Source organism: Branchiostoma floridae, chromosome 1 (genome assembly GCF_000003815.2).
Source record: "Branchiostoma floridae strain S238N-H82 chromosome 1, Bfl_VNyyK, whole genome shotgun sequence".
In the NCBI taxonomy this organism is placed as follows: Eukaryota; Metazoa; Chordata; class Leptocardii; order Amphioxiformes; family Branchiostomatidae; genus Branchiostoma; species Branchiostoma floridae.
The window spans coordinates 32,180,547-32,193,502 of NC_049979.1; the positions used below are offsets into that span (position 1 = coordinate 32,180,547).

General features: G+C 34.9%; 1 protein-coding gene across 2 annotated transcripts in view; it reads right to left on the reverse strand.

The window, feature by feature from the left end:
* The window catches only part of LOC118410926 (homeobox-containing protein 1-like), a 51,140-nt gene extending 40,787 nt beyond the window's left edge, over window positions 1-10,353 (reverse strand). Inside the window, exon 1 of one of the 2 annotated variants that reach the window (XM_035812843.1) lies at window positions 10,240-10,353. Coding sequence is in view for 1 of the 2 variants with exons in the window: in XM_035812865.1 (XP_035668758.1) it covers window positions 10,240-10,268 (29 nt within the window). In the remaining variant the exon portion in view is untranslated. The remainder of the gene's footprint in view (window positions 1-10,239) is intronic. The other variant, XM_035812865.1, reaches the window with a different exon arrangement.
* Between the last annotated feature and the right edge of the window lie 2,603 nt (window positions 10,354-12,956).

Sequence of the window (12,956 nt, forward strand, 5' to 3'; positions counted from 1 at the left end):
ACGAAACTTGGTAATTTTTCAAAAAATATTGTTTGCAAAAGTTTTTTGTCAATAAAGTAAGTTTATCATTTTTGGGGTTGCCATGGCAACCATATTCTAACATGCATATTTTTGCCAAAATTTGAGAATTTCAATTCAAACAAGGTTTTCTTGGTAAACTACACCTGTTTTCTGACAACAATTAAATTCTATGAAATTCCATGTAATTTTCGTGTCTCTAAAAAATTTTCATTACAAAATATGATTTAAATCTTACAGACGAGGGTTTTAAAAACCACACAGGTGCCTCAAAAGCGGATGATTTTATTCAAACATTACACTTTACATCTAACAGACACGGTTATTACAAACACACATGTTCCGGAAACAAAACAGAGGTTTTTCTCAAAACCTTAAACTTTATATCTTTCTCACACGGTTATTACAAACACACGGGTTTAAAAACAACGGAGGATTTAAACCAAACGTTAGACTTTTAATCTTACAGACGAGGGTTTGAAAGACCAAACAGGTTCCGAGAAAAAATGGAGATTTTATTTTAAATTAAAATTTTAATCTTGCAGACACGGCTATAACAAACACACAGGACCGAAGAGAAAAAAAGAGGAGGATTTTCCCCAAACCTTGCACTTTGCATCTCGCAGACACGGCTTTTACCTACACATAGGTCACGAAAAAGACCCGGAGGATTTTTTTCTAAAGCATACATTTATAAATTACAGACACAGCGAAATTACAGAGAAAAAAAAATTTTGTCCAAACACTACACTTAACATTTTACAAACACACCGGCTTAAGCCTCAAACCCTCGTCTGTAAGATTTAAATTATATTTTGTAATGAAAATCCTGTTTTTTTTTTCTCAAAACATGTTTGCTTTTGAAAGCCGTGTCAGAAAGACGCTAAGTGTAAGGTTTTGGGAAAAATCCTCCTTTTTTAACCTAGGTGTTTCTAATAGCTGTGACCGTCAGATTAAAACAGTAAAGTATGAATGAAATCCCCTTTTTTTCAGGGGAACTTGTGTGTTTGTAAAAGCCGTGTCTCTAAAATGTTTGTTGATTTTTTTTTACCTTGGAACCTGTGACTTTGTCATAGCCGTATCTGTATGATAAAAAATGTAAGGTTTGAAGAAAATTCATTGTTTTTTATCTTTGATCCTGTTTGTTTGTAATAGCCGTGTCTGTAAGATGAAATGTGCAATCTTAAGTTAAAAAAACCCAGAGGATTTTCTCCAAATCTTGCATCATACACCTTATTGTCTCAAACCTTACTTTTTTTTTAAAATCTTACAGACACGGCTTTTACAAACACACAAGTTCCCCTGAAAAAAAAAGAGGATTTAATTCATACTTTACTGTTTTAATCTAACGGTCACACATGTTAAAAGAAGGAGGATTTTTCCCAAACCTTACACTTAATGTCTTTCTGACAGGGTTCTTAAAAGCAAACATGTTTTGAGAAAAAAAATACAGAATTTTCATTATAACTTATACTTATATACTTATACCTATACAAGGGTTTCATAAACACACAGGTTCCGAATACAAAACAGAGGATTTTCTCCATACCTTAAACTACACATCTTTCTGACACTTCCATTACAAACATACAGGGTTTGTGAAAAAACGAAGGATCTAAACCAAAAGTTAGACTTTTAACCTTAAAGACACGGGTTTTAAAAAAAACACAGGATCCGAGAAAAAACAGAGAATTTTTTTAAACATTGCACTTTTAATCTTACAGACACGGCTATAACAAATACACAGGATCAAAGAGAACAAAAGTGGGTTTTCTCTAAACTTTTCATTTTCCGTCTAACACACGTATATTACAAACACACAGATTCCGAGAAAAAAACAACAATGGATTTTGTCCAAACACTACCCTTAACACTTTACAGACATGGCTATTACAAACACACAGTCTCGGAGAAAGAAAGAGGCTTTTCTCCAAACCTTGCACATTACATCTCACAGACACGGCTTTTACCTACACATAGGTTCCGAAAAAGACCAGGAGGATTTTTCTCAATAAATACATTTCACATCATACAGAAAGAGCTATTACAAATAGACAGTTTCTGATAGAAAAAAAGGAGGATTTTGTCCAAACACTACACTTAACATTTTACAGAAACGGCTATTACAAACAAATAGGCTGGGAGAAAAAACAGAGGATTTTTTTCAAATTTTGCACCTAACATCTTACAGACATATCTATTACAAAAACACCGTTATTTGAAAAACCAAACGAGTTTAACCAAACCTTGCATTATATATATTACCTTACTAACACTGCTATCACAAAACACGGATTTCGAGGAAAAAGACGGAGAATTTAAACGTTAGCCTTTTAATCTCACAGACAATGTTTTTTAAACCACACAGTTTGCGATAAGAAACGGACTATTTTTTTCTAAACATTGCACTTTTAACCCTCAAACACCCGATTTGGGGTCCATTTGGACCCCAGGCGTAAATTTTTAAGTACCATTTAAACATTTTTTATCTCACTAAAAAATCCTTCCGTGAATTTGTCAACCAATATCTTTTACACCTTCTACTAAGTTTTTATGAAGATTGGTACATTACTGTGGAAGCTATAAAGAAAGTCCGTGATCAGTCCGTCTGGGGTCCAAACGGACCCCAGCCAAAAAGTGCAGGTTTTAAAACAAACTTTTGAGTCTAACTCCCTAACTACTTATTCTATCACTACCAAACTTTCAGAGAATAGTAAACTTGTACAAATAAATCCTCCTAAAAATTTCTGTGTCATCACCATATAATATGGCGATATCATGACGTCATTCAGCTTGTAAGGGCGGCCATCTTGGATTTTGACTAATGACGTCATGAAATTAGCATAAATTATAAATTTTGAATCATGAAAATAGCATTAAACTTCATAGAATTTTATTGTTTCTAAGAAAACAAGCATGGTTTACCAAAAAACCTTGTTTGAATCGAAATTGGAATTTTTTTGCAAAAATATGCCTGTCAGATATCCGTTGCCATGGCAACCCTAAATAATGATAAATTTACTTTATGGACAAAAATATTTTGCTAACGATATTTTGTGATATATTACCAAGTTTCTTAGCTTAAGCACTAACCGTTCATGAGTTATACGACATAAAGCATGCTGAGGGCCTCAAAATTCCCCTCTCTGGTCAGAATGGGTTTAGTGCAAAACATGGTCCTTCTGATCTTTTGCATAAATTATGATAATGAGGAGAAATTAGCAACACCTTAACATGTCAATATATTCCTCTTACATTGACGAAGCAATGTATGCACAATGATCACCGATAGGGATTGGAACTGAGATTTTATGAACAAAACAATTTGGGGTCCGTTTGGACCCCACTCGGTCATTTTAGTCGCAAAAAAGGTCGGGTGCTTGAGGGTTAATCTTACAGACACTGCTATAAAAAAACACACAGGATTTAAGAGGGAAACAGTAAGTTTTCTCCAAACTTTACATTTGCCATTTTACAGACAAGTATATTACAAACAAAAAGATTCCGATGAAAAAAAAAACAATCGATTTTCTCCAAACACTACACTTAATATTTTGCAGATATGGCTATTACAAACACACAGACTCGGGAGAAAAAATTAAGAAAAGCTTACAATTTGCACTTTAGACACGGTCATTACTAACCCACAGCCTCAGAGAAAAAGAAAGGATTTTCTCCAAACTTTGCACTTTACAGCTCGCAGACACGGCTTTTACCTACACATAGGTTCCCCTAAAAAGACCCGGAGGATTTTCTCCAAAGCATTCATTCATCTTACAGACAGAGCTATTACAAACACAGAGTTCTTGAAAGAAAAAAAAACGTCGGATATTGTCCAAACACTACATTTAACATTTTTACAGACTTGGCTATTACAAACACATAGGCTGGGACAAAAAAAGCAAAGGATTTTCTCCATACCTTGCATTAAACATGTCACGCTTTTTACAAATACACAGGTTCTGAGAAAAAAACGGAGGATTCAACTCAAATATATGATCTTACAAACATGACGTTTAACCCTATCCAGACAAGGCTCTTACAAACACACGACTTCCAAAAGAAAAACAAAGGGTTTTCTCCAAACATTACTCTTATAATCTTATAATCTTACAGTCACGGCTGTTAGAAACACATAGGTTTTGAGGAAAAAAATTACGATATTCTCTAGACATAAAATTTTACATCTTACAGACACTGCTTTTATAGACACACAGAGAAAAAAAACGAGAAGAATATCCAAACCTTACACTTTAATCTCAAAGACACCGCTTCTAGAAATACACAGGTTTTGAGATAAAAACAGAGGAATTTCTCCAAACCTTACACATTATATCTTACAGACACGAAATTTCTTGAAACTTTACTATTTACATTCTAAAGACACGGCTTTTACAAACTCACAGGTTCCGAGAAAAACGGAGGATTTTTTTTTCCAAACATTGCAATTTTTAAATCTTACAGACAGGTTGTATCAAAACAGTACACTTTGAATGTTACAGACACGGCTTTTACAATCTCACAAGATCCAAAGAAAAAGCAGACGATTTTCTCCAAACATTAAACCTTATACTTTATATCTTACAGTCACGGCTACTACTCACACACAGGTTCCGAGGGAACAACTGAGGATTTTCTCTAAACCTAACATTTTACATCTTACAGACATAGCTATTACAAACACACAGGCTCGGAGAAAAAACACATGGTTTTCTCCAAACCTTACACTTTACAGACACGGCTATTGAAAACGAACCTGCTTTAAGAAAAAAAGACGATTTTCTCCAAACCTTGCACTTTACATCTTACAAACACGGCTATTACTCACATATTGGTTCCAAAAATAAAACGGCAGAATTATTCAAACTGTAAAATTTACATCTTACATTTACAGCTATCACGAACACACAGGTCATCTCACGAGTTTGCCAAGTAAGTTGCCAACTAATTCTGGGAAAAAAATGGTAATAGCTCCTGACATATACCGCGGTATCCGTCGGTAACGGATGCTGAAGATGCGGTTTTTTTACGGATTCTAACAGGTCCTCTTTCCGTATCTACTAGGAATAACTTTGCCTCGAAGAACAAATTAAGCTGTTTCCACAAAGTAAGAGCACCAATGACATCTGATTTTTTAAATATGGTCCGATTAGATTTTCTGACAGTGACAAATAAAGTGACAAACACATGCCAGACTGTTATTTTGTCTCAGAAGGCCAGATCAATTCTAACTGACAAGCATTCTACATGTAAAATGTAAAAAAATAATTCTGCACCCCATTAGGTTTGGTCGATACAAAAAATCGGAATTCTTTGACAATGTCGTATTTTTACACATCCAAAAATGTTTTTGTCTTGTTCATCTTGTTTTTGTTTTCTCACAGAAAATTTATCTTCTAGGAAGAAAATTGTTTTGTTCCCAAGAAATCTTAGAAAAACGTGTCCATGGGGAAAGCAAATTTTGCTTGAATTTTTGAGACATTTTTGAGATTAGTATTTTTACACCAAGAATACTTTTGTTACGTCAAGAGCAAAAATTACTGTATTTCTTAAGAGTTATAAAAAATTAATTTTTTTCTTGCATCATAAGAAAAAACAAGAAGATTTTGCTTAAAGTAGTTCCAGAAAATTCTAAGGTGTGAAAATCTTTCAGAAAAATATTTTTTTGGAGTTTCTTGTTTTGCTCGAATATTTCATCTTGGCAGTGTAGGATTTTGGCAGTGTAGGAAAAATATTATGTTTGTGTTAAATGAACAAAATAAGCATTATTGGCAACTAAAGTGCATGTATGGTGTCAGAAAATTATTATGCGCATCTTAGGCCAATTCAAAGAATATGCGATACCTATACAGTACCAAAATGTTTTTTTCCTGTCTATCTTGTTTTTCTTCCTCACGGAAAATTTATCTTTCAGGAAAAAAATTATTCTGTCCCCAAGAAATCTTAGATAAACATACTTGTCCATGGTAAAAGCAAATTTTTGCTTGAAGTTATGAAATTCATATTCTTACACCGAGAATACTTTTCTTACATCAAGAGCAAACATTTTTGAATTTTTTTAAGAGTTATAAAAAAGCAAGCATAAGAAAAAAACAAGAATATTTTGCTTAAAGTTTTAGAACATTCTTAGGTGTGAAAATATTTCGAAATAATTTTCTTCACCAAAGAAGAAAATTGCTCTTCGCGTGAGAATTAAGATTTTTTTGCAGTTTCTTGTTTTGCTTGAATTTTATTCTACATTTTCTTCTTGCAAGAATATTTTACTTCATATAAGAATTATCCATGGTGTAAGGAAAACAAGCAAAAATCATTTTTGGTAGTGTACTAACTTTTAAAAAATCCATTCTTGCAGAGATTAGGAAATTAAGGAGAATTAAGTAAATTAAGCTTCAATGAAAATAAAGCTGCACATAAGATGTGGGGAAAAATTCGCTCCCAATAAAGTTGGTATTAAGAGAATTAGACCTAAATTCGCGAAATCTGATGTCTAAAACACTGCCAAAAATGCTTTTTCTTGTTTATCTTGTTTTGTTTCCTCACAAAATTTATCTTCCAGAAAGAAAATTCGTCTGTCCCCTAGAAATCTTAGAAAAATGTACTTGTCCGTGGGGCAAACAAAGGTTTGCTTGCTAAGTTTTTGAGAGAATTCGAGATTTGTTTTCTTGTACTTCCAAAAATGCTTTTTCTTGTTTATCTTGTTTTGCTTTCTCACAGAAAAGTTAATTTCCAGGAAGAAAAAAAAATCTTGCAGTTCTTAAGAGTTTAATCTGGTTAGAAAAAAAACAAGAATCTCTAGGATTGTTTTCTTGCATTAAAAGAAAAAAAAGAAGATTTTTGCTTCAATCTCTAGAATTTTTTTGTAGTTTCTCGTTTTGCTTGAATTTTACTCAACGTTTCATTCCTACAGAAATATTTTTTTTTTTCATATGAGAATTGTCAAAGGTGGAAAGCAAAATGAGAAAAAAAAACATTTTTTGGGCAGTGTAGATCTTCTGGTCTGAGAAGAGCAAATTAAGCTTTAATGACGAGCAAGGTAAATATATCGTGTCAGAATATCTTTGCGAAAAAAACTGTCCCTACCTCGGAACGGCAAATTAAGCTTAAGTGACAAGCAATGCAAATATAAGGATACTCATGTTAACTGTTAAATTTTGAAAAAAAAAAAACTGCTGAGATTGGAAAGGCTTCGAGAATAAACACAATCGAACAGTTATAACTTGATAAGAGTCGTCAATGCAATGGGTATAGAATAGAACAGCACACAACTGCCGTCACCAAACTTATGTTCATACAATACACAAATTCACCAAGGCTAAGAAATGTAAAAATTCTTCATTGCGTCAAATCCTCGCCTCTCAAAAAACAAGACCATTGTATACCCAGAAGCTACACCTTGAAGTTCTGCTGTACTACAAAGAAACCCCGCTAGAGGGCCTTCAGACCGTCGAGATCTCTAGCTTCGCAAGACAAACCCTAAATAGTGAAGACTTTGTAGCACTACAAGGCCAAACATGAAGGTTTTTAAATAAATACCTTTAGTCTAACAAATGCAAATTATTGCAACTATATTGCATACGATAGAATACACAGTAAATATAATATTCTGCCATATGTACGGTCTAGCTTGTTTTACTGACGTTATGTATCCTTCAGTACATTTCTGACGATGTGCCTTGATCTCTACCTTCTTCTATAGGGATTTGGTACGTTATTCAAGACAGCATCCTTTCGTTTATCAATAATGTTATAAACCCTTAACTTTATCGTCAGGAAGCCAATTTCCTTACTTTAACGTCACATGCGCTAGTTATATAGGCCTTGTTACATCGGACCTATTTGAACATATTATCCTTACGTTACCAGAAGTTATCTGTACTTACATAGAAACAAGGGATGACAAGCGAAAAAGTGGAAACTTTACTTTAGCATGATTTAGTATCACAGATATTTCATTTTATGGACAGAATTATCTGCATAACAGAGATGAATTAACTGCAATGGAACTAAAAATGCGTTGCAGGATTTTAAAGGAAATTTTCCACGACAAGCAACGAGACGAAATGTTTGCGGTTCTCTGTTAATTATGCACCATCTGAATTGTTTACAATGGCACAGATTATCTTTTTTTTGACCAGAACTATGTTGAAAAGGGACAAAAATTTGTACAGAAATTAGATCTAAAGCGTTAAGGCTTGAGTATTTGCCAAAAACATTTAAAATGTAAATACAATAATGTATAAATGAGTTGATATAAATTACATTTAGAAAAATGTTTGGTCTTTATGATGTAATTAAAAAAGGGTTTTCTAGCTAGCTCTTATTGAAATTTGCGCTGTCTATCTATACTTTGCATCAGGCTTACGGTCAATATTAATCTTATAATCTAACTATCTACTAAATCTAACAGTCTATAGGCTTTTCATATTTGGTGGGCTTTGTTCACATCTTTATCATTGGATAAGCCGGGTGTTTACTGCAACGCGCCATTCCACCCACTGGTTTTTACATGGTGTCTGTACACTGTTCTTTTTGTTTTAACCTTAAAACTGTAGTATTTTTTTTGAGCCGGTATAGATTTAAAAGGTCTAACGGTCATTATCTACATCTTATTAACAGTAAGTTAGTAACACACACACTCCATCCATGCTATTTGTTATTGTAATAGAACGTAGTAGTATACTTGTACATTTCAGTTCACTTTTGACAAAGGAGAGGACTGTTTTGACTACATAAGTTAACCTTAACCGGAAAGCAATACTATCCTTATGGATTAACTAGTGAGGAGTTGTAGTAAATGTGGTATGGGACGAAAATAAGTGACGGCTTAGCTTTTGTAGTCCGTCGTTTCCTTCAAAAATACATGTAATGTGATTAGGTTAGGTTAGTAACACATACACCCTCCCACCGTGCTAATTGTCATTGTAATAGAACGTGGTAGTATACTTGTACAATTCAGTAAAGTTCACTGTTGACAAAGGAGAGGACTGTTTTAGACCGTTTTAACTACCCAAGATAACCTAACTACAAAGCAATAATATCCGCAGGGATCGACTAGTGAGGAGTTATAGTAAATGTTGTAGGAGTCGAAAAGAAGTGATAGCTTAACTTTAAACGTCCGCCGTTTCCTTTGAATCTAAATGTAATGTGATTGGGTTAGGTTAGTAACACATATCCTCCCACCGTGCTATTTGTTATTGTAATAGAACGTGGTAGCATACTTGTACAATTCATTTCAGTACATTGTTGACAAAGGAGAGGACTGTTTTTTTTTTTTAAGTAACTACGATAACCTTAACTGGAAAGCAATACTATCCGCAGGGATTAACTAGTAAAGGACTTATAGTAACTGTGGTGAGGGACGAAAATAAGTGACGGCTTACCTTTGATGGTCGGTCGTTTCCTTTAAAAATACATGTAATGTGATTAGGTTAGGTTAGGTTAGTACCACACACCCTCCATTCATTTCATTTGTAACTGTCAATAAACGTGGTTGTATACTTGTACATTTCATTTTAGTCCACTTTTGACAGCGGCGGGCACTGCTTTTTTTAATGTATCTAAGGATAAGCTAGTAACACACACACACACTCCCGTCACCCCCCGTACTATCAGTGATAATGCTAGGCTAGTAACACACACACTCCCGTCACCCCCGTACTATCAGTGATAAGGCTAAGCTAGTAACACATATACTCCCGTTACCCCCGTACTATTAGTGATAAGTCTAAGCTAGTAACACACACACTCCCGTCACCACCGTGCTATCAGATATTTTGACTGAACATTGCAGACTAGTTACACATTGTCTAAACTTGTTCAGCGTCGTAAATTGATAAATAGGTGCGTTGTTTAATGTCAGTTTCCTGTTGTAAGCCGACAAAGGAGGCGACTACCAAAGAGACCGTTTTCAAAAAGTACCTAATATAACCTAAACTTAAACTTTTCTGTACCAGTATATATCATTTACAATTAGTACGTTATGGTAAGTTAGTGTGGCAGTACCGTTATACATCGTTAAATTAGTTCAGCATCGTAAATGTGCAAAGCAGGACGGTGCTTCAGAGTTCATTGTTGTAAATTGACGATGTAGAAGACAGGAAATCTGTTAATCGAGTGAAGAGATCACTGCACGCATTTAAGTTTAAATCATACATTAACAGCTATATTGTTGATCCTGGCTTTCCTATGATCAAGATGTAAAGAAAAATGACAAGAACCCACCTTGTAAAACAGCTAAATATTCCAAACATCTGAGGATCGAGTAGCAGTGTGCTACGTGGCGATGTACTGACAAACTACTTTGTGTGACGGTTGGTGGCCTTTAACTTTTCTGTGACGCTTCCTTATGCAGACAATGGTGTCATTATGAAGTTACACCACGCCCAGTAATCTGATCTTAAATCATAATCTAATGGCTAATTTCTGTGACTTAAGCTGTCAAATTGCTGTATATTTAGACACTACTGAAAACGATGATTATGAGTATCAACTTCGCAATAACACTAGAGCAATAAGTTTAATCCAGTCATTTTAGGCGAAAATCTCTAAACATAAAGACAAGGTCATTGGGTCACGTGGTGAGTCATCCATGCGAACAGCTCGGTGCACGCTGACATTTCACGATAACATCGGTCACCAACAGAGCGCTGCATTGCGCAATGACCTGTTAAGTGTTTTCTCCTAACAATGAGTGAAATTTTATGTGTTGAGAATAGGGATATATGGCTCAAGAAGTTCTTTATGGTCAAATTTACTGTGCACAAAATGTTATTCATAGAAAAATAAGATGTGTGAAGGAACCTCCTTAGTGATGATGAAGGTGACGCTATTGATTGACATACCGCACACTGTCACCTGAGCCCGGCACATCAACATAATGTTTGTCACAAATCTTGTTACGCGACGATGTGAAATAGTGTCCTGTTTACTTACCAGGAATCCTTGAAGGTAGACCAGTGATGATTCTGTTGGTCATCCTCACATGCACACCTCCCCAAGCTGACCCGGTTGAGGTCGGGACTGACCACCATTTCCTCAGTACTACTATTCCTTCACCAGTAAAGACACAGTTGTCATCTTGCAGAATGTCACTCAGTCTGATATTGCTTGGGTAAGGGATTGTAACTGTTCGCAAGGTTTCTATGGATAGCACGCCTTTTTTTCTTCTGGCAATTTTATCCAACATAATATATCTATGTATATAGGAGTCAGCAAAGGGTTCGCCTCCCCAAAACTTGGACTCGGTTATCGAATAAATGAATTGTAACTCTGCTTTGGGAATAATGATGATCACGAAAATATGAACATTATTTTCCTCCAAACACATTCCACTGAAGATGTGCATGAAATAATTGTATACCGCGCTGAGCTGAATATTTGACACTATAGCTTAGAAATTTTAAACCCATTTACATGAACAGGCCCGGTGTTTGTTCAAAAAGAATACCATGCTAGTGATTTAGGTATCTAATATTGTGATTATTTTTTTAAAGCGTGTGCACTTGGTAATTAAACCAATTTCCTAACGCCACTCAGTTTTAAATTAGCACCTAGTTTTGGTTAGAGACGTGATTTTGATGGTGAGTCAATGGGAAAGTTGCACCGTAACAGCACCTGATAAATTTGGCTAGTGTAAACTGTCTAGACTTTAGTTTCCTACCATTGACATTTCGTTCTGATGGGTTCCAAGACAACGTATAAACATTCTCAATGCAGGTTCGTATGTAGAAAATTAGATGAACGATTTCAGTTTTGTTGTACTAAAAAAAGTCTTATTACTCCAAACCGGAAGGATAATTAAGTAATGACTGGTAGAGAAACAACCTGGCAGAGAATCATTGGCTGCAGTAGTATTGCATGTTCTCAATGCTTCAATTTTAGACACACAAATATTGATATAACACGAGCCATAACATAGCCCAGATTTCTTTAGTGATCTTCCTCTGAATGATTACGCGGTTTTGTTTGGTACTGACAACGCTGAGTACAAAGGTGAGCAATCCAATTTCATTCAGACAGCAGTCCTTTTCATTCGAAATATGCAGTAACATTTTCATTCCATGTTTTGTTTGTCTTTTCCTAAAAAAATTGAACCACTGCGAATTAGCGGCCCGTGCCGCTAAATAAACAAGCCGTAAGCATTAAGTACAGCGGGTTTAATGCACTAGATACGGTAATCCTCACACGGGACTTTAAGTAGACACAATCCCAATTAAACCGCCAAAAACAAGATTATATATCATGCATAGAATGTCATTCTTTTTTAATTTTTCTTCATAACCAAAAAATTACAAAGGGTATTGTGCCCATTGACTACCGAGCCACAAAATCAGGCGCTACTGTCATAACAACGTCTCACAGTGTTTACCGCTTGTAACATTGACCGTAAGGTGCTTATGGCAACTATAAATCCATTTCGTATAAAAGAATGTGGTTTGAATTGTCTAAAAGACATTCATAAAGACCTGGCTAACGTCTGGGAATAAGCGACGCTGCGCCGTGATATCTTGCACGGGAAAGACCGTGTTACGTTAGGGTGCTTGCCGTAAGGTTATTATAACAACAGCTGGAAACAGAAGTTATTATCTGAGAAAATTACACCTTTAGCTTTTATTATCACTGATATTGATATTTCTGAAAATGAGACAATCGTAAAAAAAGAACATTGCAATACATATTAAAAAAAAAAGAAAATATGGTCAATACTTGCAGGTTATAGGCCTACAAAAATGTTCTATTTCTGGTACCCAACTGATCCTTGCGAAATCCTACCCACCCTGGCTTTTTGGGTAAAAAAGCTTTCGAGCTAAATTCCAAATCACTTTGAATCAGTCTATGTAAGAGAGTGTTTTTAACACTATAGTTCTTTGCTCTGTTTCATAACATACTTGTGCTTGCACAAAGTATATGTATAATTACAGTATGATGTTGGAAAAGCA